Below are 13,107 nucleotides of genomic sequence, written 5' to 3' on the forward strand. Positions count from 1 at the left end.
CCACCCCCCTTGCCTCCCCCTCCCCTCCCCTCGCATTATAATGATACTCTCCAAGAGGATCGCCAGTCTAAGTAAGATGACCACTTTTCTCTTCAATTTGGGTGATTGTTTTGGACAGGTTCAACTGTACATATAGCGCCGACTGGCACAATAAGACAAAAGAAAAACTCAAAGAGCAGTGGAGGGAGCACACTATATCAGAATGGCTACCAAACAGACTGAATAAGATCATTAACAAAAAAATAATATACACAAAAACCAAGCAACGCAGTGATTGTCTTTTTGTGCATGCGTTCCCTATAAGATTATGGGTGCAAATATCTTTGAAAGAACTGTCGTACATTGAATGGGCAAGTAGGCACGAAACGTTGATTTGAATTTAATTGTGAAGCGCCTGGAGTCACTCTAGAGTGGGTGCTTACTATCAAAGTGATCTTTATTATTATTATTAACACTTTAACACCCCCCTGAAAATGAATGAAAACCACACACTTCTGAATTATTAGCCTGGTCTATTCATAAAGTGATTTCTATTAATTCAAAGTTTAACGACATCACAATGCCATCAGGACGACATGCTTGTTCTACTCTTTTGTCTTGAAGAAAAAAGAACCACCTCAAAACTTTTCTTTAAATATGGCACCTAAAGATTTTCCATGGGGAAAAAAAAAGGGGGGCCAGACATTGCATTGACCTACACACTATTCCATAATTCAGCTCTAGGTTTAGGAACCGTCTGTAGCAGATATATCTTGGCAGTACCTATTTGCTAAAACTCATTGTTGAAACTATAGTTCTGCAGTACATTTGCACATACACTGAAACTAGTAGAACAAACACTTTTTTTGCATGAGTTACATATCGCGCTGAAAAAAAAAAAGCAGCCTGACAACATACAGAAAAATAGAAAAACGAAGAGATTGAACTAATTGAAACAGTTGGCCCTCCAGTCATTCATAAATGTTGTCCCAGAAGTAATCTAAGGTCATGTGAAAAGTAGGCATAAAACGAAATTTACATATATCTAAAATAGCACAATTCTTACCCTAAAATTCAGAACTCATTAATCTTTACACGAGTAGAGGTCAGACAGACTGATCGATCAAATAGAAAGGACAATTTAGAAGCTCCCGATAAAGCAAAGAAACCCTCTCACCCCAGACTCAAGGTATTACGAGTCCAACTTGGATGTGATGCAACTTTGGGGCTGGTTCATGGCCTTACACAATGACTATGTGACTGCACACTCGTTTACGATGCTTATAAGAAAGCAAAGATGAATCCGTTTTCATTATTAACGTGTGAGAAGGTATCAAAAAGAGACGATCAAGCCAGCATATGGTGGCTTTGATATTATGTTAAAAAAAATTGTACACCACAATAAATTATCATAAAAAGACTTCATAATACTAAAATAAAAACACCAATAACCCAGGCGTGAATACATGAAACACATACAGATGCAAAAAGGGAGCACTTGTGTATAAATCAGACTGTTTTAGTTTTGATAGGAGTTCTTAAGGCACTTGCAACACAATACCTCATACAAGTGCCGAAGATTAGAGAATTTTCTACAGAGTAACAAGGAAAAGAAGGAGGGAGGAATCAGACCGTGTGATTGTAGCGAAAACAGATAGGAAAAGGTGCAGGTCTTTGAGTTGACAGAATGTTGAGAAGAGAAAGGAAATGTGTATAGCCAAACACTAACTCTGCTGTAAGCTGACAAAACGCCTATTTTTCAATTTGGAGTCAACATTTTTTTATTTGCTAAATTGAAAGCCTGATCAATTACCCTACTTGTGAGAAAAAAATCAAAGTGAAACTACGACTAGTTTTTGAATAAACTAGAATTCAAATTTCAAAAGAACACTATTATAAAATGGTTACACGGACAAATAAAAACTCTTTTTTTCGAAACTGCAGCGAATATAAAAAGGCGTTTTGTCAGCTTACAGCAGAACGGACCCCAGCACTGCCCGGAGAGCGAAAAGAAGGACCAAAAAACTTAACCAACCACCATACCAAGTAAGTGACCATGTTCAAACAGACCAGAATTTAAAAATCTGTTACATTCTGCTAAATATGTCAGAAGCCGACAAAAAGAAGTCAGTTTTCGGTCAATACGCCAGTCTTAAATGTGACAGTCGTTACCTCGATGGATATTTATTTTCAAAAGAGAAGTTTGTAGAAATTTTTTTTCCCTACAACATGCCTCCTTTGAAATTAGCCTCGACCAGTTAGGATTTTAACCATTTTGACTCGCAAAGTAAAACCAGACCGTGCTATGAACTAACCAGAAAACAATCAATTTGTGTCCGGCAAGCTCATATGACCGTAAGCAGTTGCGAGTGTCGTAAAACTTTTACCAAACTGACAAAAATTAAAACAGTTCGGATGACTCATTGAATTTGAAACAGGCCCCACAAACTTGGGGAAAATGGATTTCTGAATTCTGTGTTTGAACATGGCCACCCCTTTGTGGAGAAAGATGAAGTCATTATCACTCTACCTTTGGGTTTGCGTTGACAAGACCCATCTCTCATGTGGTACCCAGCCTTGCAGACACACTCGTGGCTACCGGGGAGATTTTTGCACTCCTGGTTCTCTCCCGAGCACAGTGAACTATCAGCTTCACATTCATTGATGTCTGTGAACAAGCCAGCAAAATAATTTGTTATAGTTTTAGTAAGCGTTTTACAGTACTTAGTTTAGTAAGAGTATTACAGCACTAGCAACACAATAAGGTTGTATAAATGCCGAAGATTAGAGGTGTTACAAACACAAAAAAGAAGGAAGGGGAGATAAACATTTGATAGGAAAGAAGAAGCCAGCCATTCCATAGCACCTGCCAATCACCCACTTAAGGTACTTAAAACCCATTTAGGTCATCTAAGTACAGTCGAACCTGTGTAAGACGGAATCGCAAGGGAGCCAGAAAAAAATTCCGTCTTAGACAGGGGAATTTAGGGGGGAGGTGGAGATTGGGGCGGGGGATTCAAAGGCCCAGCCGGTGGGATCAAGGATCGCTTGTCCGATCGGCAAGCAGTGGGCAAAACTTCACACCTCTCAAGTGCTATCCTGTCTGATAATGACATGGGTCAGTCTTACTTCTCCAATTACCATCAGTGCTTGCCTTTCATAGGACCACTGTTTGACCTATTAAAACCAGAAACGTTTGAACATCCCCTTTGCTTCCACCCTTAGCCCCACCCACCAATGCCACCCCTCACTGCCATCATTGTAACAACGATTCGAGGAACTCTTTTCTCGGCTGGCCATACGATCAGGGCAGCAGGCATTGGTTAAATTGGTTAATCTAATTTCACACCTCTGGCTTCTAGCTACCCAGGAAAGTTTCCGTGATGGCTCGCTACTTGAGCACTCTCACAGACAGTCGTGAGATTTCACACCCACACTACACTGACCATCTGCATCGCTCAGGGCTCACATGATGGGGTAACCCTATTCCCCTTCCTCGCCCTGCGGCATGGCCATAGTGTTAAGTTTAGAGCCGGCGGAACCAAACTTGCGAGTCTTGTTTCAAACCAGGGCTGAGTGGGCAAAGCTTTTTCCGTCTTAGACAAGTGAAACCCTCGGAAGGGAGCGGATTTTTCTTTCCGTTTCCGCGTTGGACAGGTTTCCGTTTTATACAGGTAATTAAAGAGGAATATATCAAGGGGGGAGCAGGTTCGACTGTACCACCAAAGAATAGAGGCATTATTAGACAGTGATAAACACATAAAAAGGAGGAGAGATAAGGACGACAGAAATTTGATAAGAAAGAAAGAGCAAACCATACCAGAGCACATGCCAACCACTCATTATTATAATTTTAAACAATTGAATAATAAGTTTAAAAAAAGAACAGCATCGACAAAAGGGAGACCATATTTGCAATGCAGCTTACTCCGTTCACCCGAGAAGGACAGAAGTCTTTTTCTCCAACAAGAAAAACTTGGGGCTGTCGGCTATGGCTGAAGACTTTGACACAAGTCAATTAAAAAAATTGCCCATAAAAATTGGGATCTTGAAGTTAGGGTGCCCGGGAGTTTTGTAAAACTAAAAAAGTCTAAAAGGCTGGATTTTGGCTGAACGGGTATGGGGGCTGGTGGTAATTTTGATACATTATCTTAAAAGACAGGAAAAAATATTATTACTTGCACTCTGACAAACATACGTGATGTGTGCTGACAAAATGAGTCACTTCTTGGATTTTAGCCCCACAAACATAGATAGAAAATTAAAATTTGTATGTTGGGTTTGTACAATTTATTATATGAAAGGATAAAAGACGTGTTAAACCCGAAGAACATGGCATCAGTTGAAATACTACAAATATGAAGCGTCGATTTTCTGCTGACATCTCCATTCGTGGATTGCGAGACGTAACTCATCTGGTCAACATGCCTCACATCATGTTAAACAAGGGACACAACAACATTATGTTTTCATACAAAAAAAAAAGATCTGACACAAGAAGAGAGTATTCAGACGCAGACTCCTATTACTAACCAGCACAGATCTGTAAGTTTTCATTTAGCGTGTACCCTGCATTACACTCTGTGCAGCGGGCAGGCCCTGAGCCCGTGCAAGCCACACAGGACGCGTCACACGCTGAGGATAACACAAAACATGTCAAATGTAATAACACTAATAATAAATAGTATTTGTATACTATAAATGGTCACTTTTAAGGATAGGGGGGCTAACCCAGATTTCCGGGGTTTCCAGAAAACTTGACCTACGCCATAAGTGGGCATTGCCCTACCTATAGGAGAAGTTTAGCTTCATTGGTGTGTATATTTGTTTGGCTATAGAGAAAACTCTCTTTGAACAAGGGTCAAAAACTTTACCTTCGCTTTTCTCAAAATATAATTTTTCGGGATAGCCCACTTGTGCTTAAAAGCGACCAAATATTCCTGCTCAACAGCAAGACCTAAGCACTTTACAATCTATATTTTAATCCAGCAGACCCGATAGCGTTCTGAAACAATCTTAACTTCATAGGAAACGTACATTGCAAGCTCAAATTGTACAGGTGCTAAAAAATTAACATACTGTAATCATACATCAGCTGCCACCTCAACGATCATTTAATATGCTATTCTTTCTTTATTCCTTAGAAACTAACAAAGCAAAAAAAACATTTTTTTTTTTCAATCCACGAATTGTTTTCAAAGACTGAAATTTTTTCATAATGTCTTTTATCCTCTGTTAATGGCATACTTATAGAGTGTGTTTTCTTGAAACATCTGCCTCTAATTTAAAAAAATTATAAAACAACATTTGTGTAATTTAATATTGACGCACACACAATAAAAAAAGTAGGAAAATGAAAATAAGAAGTAATGTTGGAATTTGTAAGGAGAATTATGACTTTTTGAAAACTTACTGAAGCATGTGTAGGATCCCTGTGTGTTGGTGCAATACTGATTTTCCTCACACGGATCTTCTGAACATTCATTCACATCTGCAGGTCAATGAAAATAGAAACAACCCATTACTGAGCAGCAGTATACAGGCATTTTGGTCACTTGGGTCATGACAATAGTAACATTAGAAAAGAAATAAAAAGGAGGAACAAACTACTACAGTCTTAACAACTCCTTCCCCAATCACCATAAAAGAAAAAAGAGCAGAGTAAATGGAAATATGTGAGAAATAACTCGTAAGACTATCAACAATCTTTTTTAATTTGATGAGCTTATTTTACGGCAAATGTTTCTGGCCAAATACTTTTTACAGCTAACTTACTTATAATAATATTTCCACTAAAGGTTCACTAGACTTCACAAAAGCAGGCTAGCCAACTGTTTAAAAACCCCATCAGGGACATCCAACATAAGCAGACAGCCATTTCACTGAAACAAACAGAGATTTCTGGCAAACACCAGAAAAGAAGTTAGAAATCTGACGGTGGAGGCTAAAAAAGTCTCCTCTCAAATTCCCAATTACTGCATTCAAGACAATTCTGGGAAATTCTGGATAGTTGTCAGACCTATAAAAGTTCCCTTGGCTGGCTTGTATATATAAAATTTTTTTTTTAGAGTACTTCCCTATGGAACATAGTGAATATACATCTACAAAAGACACCATGAACAATACTCACTCTCGCTCACTCACTCTGTGACTTTCTCACCCTGGATCAGGGTATAGGCCACAAACCAACACTTTCTATCTTTCCCTATCCTGGGTAAGCCTCTTCATATTATTCCATGTCTTCCTACTTTTCTGAACATCATTCTCTGCGACTCTTCTCCAGGTTCCACATGGCCTTCATCATCAACAAATACACACAGCACCGTGCCCCACACCTACCCTGGCAACCAAGCTCCTCATTGGACAGCCAGCCATCCTTGCACTCATCACATCCCTTTGGTCCTCCTTCCCAGCACGTGTTCTTGCATGCTATATGGCACACTGGGGAACAAGATCATCACTTGAGATCACTCACTGGAATCATTTCAGAGTTGAAAATATTTACCAACAAAAATGATGAACTCAGTGTCTTTAGAACTAAGAGAACAAGTAACAAATGTTTTCTCGAAATAAGTCCACACATAAGGAGTCAAACTGTACTAATAAAGCTCTGCCCCCCTCCCCCTAGCCCCCTCCTCTGGGCTTCTGACTCTTTCTGCTACCTTTCTACTGCTACTCGCTGGCTCCTTCTTACTGCTGTCTTTCAGCCACACCCCTGATCTTAGGGTAGGTAAAATCGAACACCTAGCCTTCTCGGTTAAGGGCGAAAAAATCTCAGAGGTTCCATGTGCAACTTGCACACGTTAGGGATCCCTTGGTGGTCCTAAAATCGACAAGAGTAGGCCTCAGCCGCCACCCGGGACAAATTCAAAATTAATTCCTACCAAACTGAACATGCTTAATGTGTTCCGCGTGCTCGTATGACCTCATGCAGTTGCAAGCGCCGTAAAACACTTACAACAGAAAACCAAAAACCAAAAAAATAAACTGTACCTTTACAAACAGAAGCTGTGTCAGTTTTGCTGTCTTCATAGTAGCCATCCTTGCACTCGTTGCAGAGATCCCCTCTATACCCTGAATTGCACTTGCATTTGCCAGTTCCTTCCCTCGTACCTTCTCCCTGTGGACACATCATTAAGTCTGTACATTTTCTTTCTTCTTTAGAAAGTCACATAAAAAAGACACCACTTACAAGCACACAATACGTAAAAATGGAGAAAAGTGTATTCTAGATTTTTCTGCATTAAAAAGTTGCCAACCGAACATATGTACAAAATCCTAATACTGAAATTTTCTATTATCAGACACAACCCGTTAAATAGCAAAAAACATCTGGACAACTTTCACTTTATTTTCAACATTCTTTGAGCATGGATAAGCAAATTCAAAGTATGGGACCTCTGTATTTCATAGTGCAGTCCATCCTGTATAACAAACACCTGTCGAAACAAACACCTGTCCAATCAACCGCTTTACACACTTCCCCTTGCGCTTTTTCTATGTTATAATGAAACTGTCCAAGAGGACAAACATGTCTAAAATGATCACTTTTCATGTTAAAATTGATGCCTCCACAAACATTTTCTTGTCTAAAGCAAAGATGAACAGCATGACCAGGACTTTAAAGTATCCACTGCTGATTCTAATTTAAATTCTCAGCACACTGATAAAAAAAAAAAATCTAGTATTTACTCACATCACAAGCTCCGTTCCCACTGCAAGGGGTTTTTTCCCCTCCCGGGCACACTTCGCACTCCTTGCCAAAGGTGTTGTTAGGGCAGCAAGCTAGAGTGTTGCAGCACACACACATGGAGGAGAGGGGGGGCAAACATAAAAATTATGGAAATGATGAGCTAAAATGGCAAAACATGATTAATGCATTCTGATGCGAAGACAAAAAAACGTTTAGTTTTAGTAGAGGTTTTACGGCGCTCGCAACTGCATAAGGTCATATGAGCGCCAGAAGATTAGAGAAGTTACAAGAGAGTAATAAACACAAAAAAGAAGAAGGGGAGATAAGGACGATAGATCTTTCAGAGGAAAGAAAAAGCAAACCACACCAGAGCACCCTCCAACCACCCACACAAAAGAATGTGCTGGGTAAAATAAATGTAAAGAAGGAAAATGGAAAACACATGTTAAACAGTATAATTTGAGTGATCTAAATGACACCCTTACCATTTCATCATAATTTGTTTTAAAGTCCTTGAGAAACAGATTTTTTTTCTCCTTTAAAAACCTACAAAAGCATGCAAACATACTATATAGTTATTGAAGCCAATCTACTGACAAATATTTCATAGACATCACAAATGCAATAGTTTGATTGTCAATCACATCAGTGCGGCCCCCTCTGAGTCAACTGTTCGTTCTTAGGCATTTTACCATTAACGTATGCCCTGGGCTCATTTTGTATCCCTGGGGTTGTATTCTTCACATTTTAGAATACTTCTAGTACGAAGATCTCTTTGAAACTTTCAGTATTTCTAAAAAAATCATTTTGACAGACTGTTATGTAAAGCGTACGGATCGGATTAACGAGTAAATTTCCTCTTTGGAAGTGGTGGCACAGAGTTCCTCACGTCGTATGGATACGATAGTAAAACAAGACGTACGAATAGGGTTAAGAAGAAGAATACATTTTTTTAAAAACTGTACATTATTCCATACCCAGTCGTGCAAATTTCCCCACACAGCATTACCTTGTGATTTTCCACAAAGATTAATTGACAGTTCAGAGGGAATTTTGTGCATGTGTGAGAGTATGCAAGAGATAAGGGAGAAGAGGTCTTGAAGGTTAAGAAGGTAAAAAGGTCTTGAAAATGTTCTGATCTAAGTTGTGTACTATGTTTAAGTCAGAAGTTGTAAATATGTAAAAGACTACTAATTAAAAAAAAGTGAACCAAAATTCGATTCTTACTTAGTTTAAAGCAGAAAAGGAGATCATTAAAAAAATCTGAGACTCAAATGGTGTGCAAACATACCTTTCATATTTTCGATGCACAGAAACTGGTGCAAATCCTTGTCTTTCCCTTGTCCAAATATTTTAAACCAAAAGCTCTCGATCATCTCTTCATGCTCCTCTAATACTGAATGACACTGGAGGGAAAACAAAAGGATAGGATTGAGAAACAAAATCTTAAAAAACCACGAACTGCTTTTCAAAATATGGATTCTTCAATAGTTACAAAATTGGAATGAAAAAAAGAGTTGGATCCAGTGAGAAAAACAACATTAACCCCTCCCCCCCCCCAAAAAAAAAGCCCACACACACAACACAATAAGTACGTGACTTCATACCAAGCAAATTTATGACACAACATGTAAGAGGCATATATATCTCTTTTTCTGAGTGTGCATACTTTTTTATGTCTCATTGAAATTCTTAGCTGAGATGACAAAAAATTTGTATATATGGAGGAATCATAAATTTTGAACAAAAACTTACTTCTTTTTCAGTACAAACTGTAACATGTAAAACCATAGGTCAGTGACAACATGAATAATACACATCTATACCCTAAACACAAAATTAGTATTCAAAACACAAAATTAGTATTCAAAGTTTTAAATTGTCCCAAATAATTTTAAGCACATCAGACACTGCGTGGACAATTTCTAAGTTGGATCATGAGGTTCCCCCCCCCCCCCCAATCAAAATACTGGCCTGAGAGTAAAAACATTCCCTGAAGAAAAGAAAGTGAGCTTGAGTGAGGAACGGGGGGGGGGGTAGAAAAAGAAAAACCTATTTTTAGTTGTTATAGTTACACATTAGCAAATGGAAAAATAAATGAAAACCCTAATTAATTAGGTCAATGATGCCAACGAGCCTCACCTCTTTAGCAGCGTCATCACATAGATGCTCTATAATTTCCACGAGGCGAACTTCACTGTTGAGAAATAGGAGGAGGGTGTGAATATTTGCACAGTATCAAAGAAAGCAGAGTGATAGGTTTTTAAAATTCAAATCTTTGAAGAAAAAAAAAAAAGAGTATGACAAAAAATTTAAAGAGTTCCATGACATAAAAATTCTATTTGGTTATCAATCCAGACATAAGAATCCTATTTTTTAAAAATCAGACACATTTGAAGGGCAGAAACAAGGCAATTAAGTCCTTGATATACTGATAACTAAAGCTTTGGACATTCAGGATTCAAATGAAAATGTTAAAACAATTATTAACAACTATTTTCTTAATACATAAAAAAAAGGATATATCCAATTAAGGGAAGCCAAACATACCTGGTAGCGTAGGATCCTAAAGACTTCTCCTCCCATTTTGTATTTCCACCACCATAGTTTGACTTTGCAGTGGCTGAGAGACCCTGAAAAATTGAAAAAAGTTTTCTCTTATTAGAAGAAGGAGAAAATCCAAGCATATATCGAATTATTCCTACTACTATGATTAATTTTTGTCTTACAGCCAAATACAGACTAACTCACAAATCAAAACATCTTCCAACTTATAAATTTGTCTAATTTAATGCGTGACTGTTAAGAATGAGGGGAAAGATGATCTCCTTAAGTTCTTTTACAAGATTTGGTAGAACTTACAACTTCTTGAGCCCATAGTCCAGGATTGTTTCAAGCCATAACATAAGTACCCAGGCTTACATCTTTTGTTTTTTGTTTGAGTAAGAGTTTAACACCACTTGCGATAGAGCATGGTAATGGTGTCGAAGATTAGAGGTGTTACAAGAGAGTAACAAACATAAAAAAGAAGGGGCAGAGATAAGGATGATAATGCTTGATAGGAAAGTTAGTTAGTCAGTTTAGTCAGTTTTATGACGTTCACATCTGTGTAAGGATATGAGCGCGCGAAACACTAGTTGGTTGCATTCATAACAGTTCACAGCACGGCTTGGTTTGGTCAGTGATCAGTGATCAGTTTAAGTGGTTAAAATTTAATTGTGAAAATAACAGTAATTTACATTTAAAAAATTAAATTAACAGCATACAATTCATTGTAATGTAAAGGCCAATGGCCTTTATAAGATCGAGAATTCTGTTGAGAACAATGATGGAGAAGCTTTTAATTCTGTTCATTTAAAATACACGCTACTTCCTTCAGGTCTCTCCTAAGTCTGGACTTTGTGTTAATATGTGTCTACTGGTGAAATCTATGTCGCATCTGACACAGAACGGTTTCGCATCTCCCTGAAGGAGCTATTTATGTGTCAGGGAGGTGTGTCCGATACGCAATTGAGTAAAAATGACTCAGTCTTTTCTGGAGAGGCTCGAAGGTTCTCGTGACCCAGTTTGAGAATGGTGTTGTAAAGTTTACCGTTTATATTTGTTTACTCACCTTGTTAAAGTTGCCAACTATATCCTTGCACACAGAGCACTTGGGCATCTTTTTTTTGGCGTCCAGACAAGGGACCACCATTAAAAGAAGCCAGAATACAGACAGCAGGCTGAAGACAGTCTGGATATGTACAGTCATCATCTTCATCATAGAACTTTCAGAAGAAGCACAACAGCCCCTATTTATCCTGTTATATTATATATAAGTAATGAACAAACGGCCAGACAATACGGCTCAAGAGTAAACAGCCTTATTAGTAATAGTAGTAACAAATATGATGTAGAATTTCCAATCACATTAGACTGACAACACAGAACTTGAAAGTCGTTTAGAAACAGTCAAGAGTCACTGTAATATGGATTCACTCAGATGCACAGCACTTGTGTTATATGTCATGAACCAGTAAATTTCCTAATATCCTCATGCATAGCTGGGACCTCTCCTGAGCAAGGTGTATCACCACATGGGGATGCACTGAAAAAAAAATTAGAAGAAAAAAATTTAATTAAACATGTGCGGTCTAGTCAGTTGTCAGTGCTACTTTTCTTTTACTTTCGGTTGGATTTCGTAAATTTGAATGCAGAGAAAAGAGATACTACTTCACACAAGAGAGGAACATTAACATACATCTACACAGAATCAATTCCATTAATCTTATCACACCAAAGGCAATGAAAATACCATTAAAAACTGAGCATAAAATGGAGGTCTGACGTGTGTTTTTATTCAAATTTGTCCTTAGTTGTTTGGAAACCTTTGGGAAGTCTTTTGTGACATTACGGATTACATCATACAGACAGTAGACAACCAACTATCCAACTTGGTGAGTTTTGAATGAGATGTATGCCTCGGTTACGAAGCAATGCAGGCGGTTCAAGAAAAGGCCAAAACGAACACAAACTCAAGAAGACTGACGCGCGCACACTTGAGCTACGTAAATGCGGATCCCACTCGGGGCCCGAATTAAAGGGGAGATGGTGCTCAGTGTGCGTGTGCTGAGCCAGGGGCTAGACTGACGCGGGACCAGAAAGAAGGTGAGGTGCCGAAATAGGCTTATAATCAGGTGACATAAACCCGGCCCCCGCAGGACGAGGGTAAAGAAAGGTTTGCTCCCACTCCCAGTCCGTTCATTATTACTGAGACTCACTTGTTCGGAGTCTAAGAAGACTAAGAGTAACCAACCAAACCCATTCGTCCCTTCAACTCAACACTACTAGAATCTAGATCTAGAATCTAGATCTATACAGTACAATGACAATGACAGTGTGTGTACAGTACAGACAATGAACAACAATAATATATAATGACATTGAATCAATGATTGAACAACAATCACAATCGTAACAAACAATCGTGTGCTGTTGTAACTTGTGGAACTTGGAAGTTGGATCCTCAAACTAGATTCTAGATCTACAGCACAAACAAACTTCTTAAAAGCAACAACCAGAATAAGACAAATATCAGAAGTTAAATTATGTTTCTTTCAAAAAAGAACATCTGTCAAAATAAGAAAGCAATAAACAATAATAACGTTTTGTTAAAAACTTACATCTTGTCTTTCGGTTTGTTTTCACACCGGCCTAAAAGTTGTCTCCCCTTTCTCAAATATTGGCGAATCATCTACAGCCACGTATTTTGCCCGTATCTTACCGGATGCCATTCAATCTTCTCCAAAAAAGAACGTGTTTTTCGATTTTCATATTATCATTCAATTGCCAAATTCATAGAACTGTTAACAGCTAGGCGATCATAAATCAGACAGCGCAGCCCAAGAACTACACACCTTGCTTGTGGGCTGACACACCGGCCGCTCAGGCTTCGG

General features: G+C 38.4%; 1 protein-coding gene across 3 annotated transcripts in view; it reads right to left on the reverse strand.

Moving 5' to 3' along the window:
- LOC101863128 (cysteine-rich with EGF-like domain protein 2-A) overlaps positions 1 to 12,897 on the reverse strand; it is a 26,595-nt gene extending 13,698 nt beyond the window's left edge. For all 3 annotated transcript variants that reach the window (XM_005106591.3, XM_005106590.3, XM_005106589.3), the window contains exons 1-11: positions 12,835 to 12,897; positions 11,286 to 11,759; positions 10,223 to 10,305; positions 9,815 to 9,869; positions 8,964 to 9,078; positions 7,676 to 7,764; positions 6,973 to 7,099; positions 6,319 to 6,420; positions 5,393 to 5,470; positions 4,513 to 4,614; positions 2,510 to 2,647 (exon numbers count right to left, since the gene is read on the reverse strand). In XM_005106591.3, the coding sequence (XP_005106648.1) occupies positions 2,510 to 2,647; positions 4,513 to 4,614; positions 5,393 to 5,470; positions 6,319 to 6,420; positions 6,973 to 7,099; positions 7,676 to 7,764; positions 8,964 to 9,078; positions 9,815 to 9,869; positions 10,223 to 10,305; positions 11,286 to 11,435 (1,039 nt within the window). In that variant the 5' untranslated portion in view covers positions 11,436 to 11,759; positions 12,835 to 12,897. The remainder of the gene's footprint in view (positions 1 to 2,509; positions 2,648 to 4,512; positions 4,615 to 5,392; positions 5,471 to 6,318; positions 6,421 to 6,972; positions 7,100 to 7,675; positions 7,765 to 8,963; positions 9,079 to 9,814; positions 9,870 to 10,222; positions 10,306 to 11,285; positions 11,760 to 12,834) is intronic.
- Positions 12,898 to 13,107: the final 210 nt, after the last annotated feature.

Source organism: Aplysia californica, unplaced genomic scaffold (assembly GCF_000002075.1).
Source record: "Aplysia californica isolate F4 #8 unplaced genomic scaffold, AplCal3.0 scaffold00545, whole genome shotgun sequence".
In the NCBI taxonomy this organism is placed as follows: domain Eukaryota; kingdom Metazoa; phylum Mollusca; class Gastropoda; order Aplysiida; family Aplysiidae; genus Aplysia; species Aplysia californica.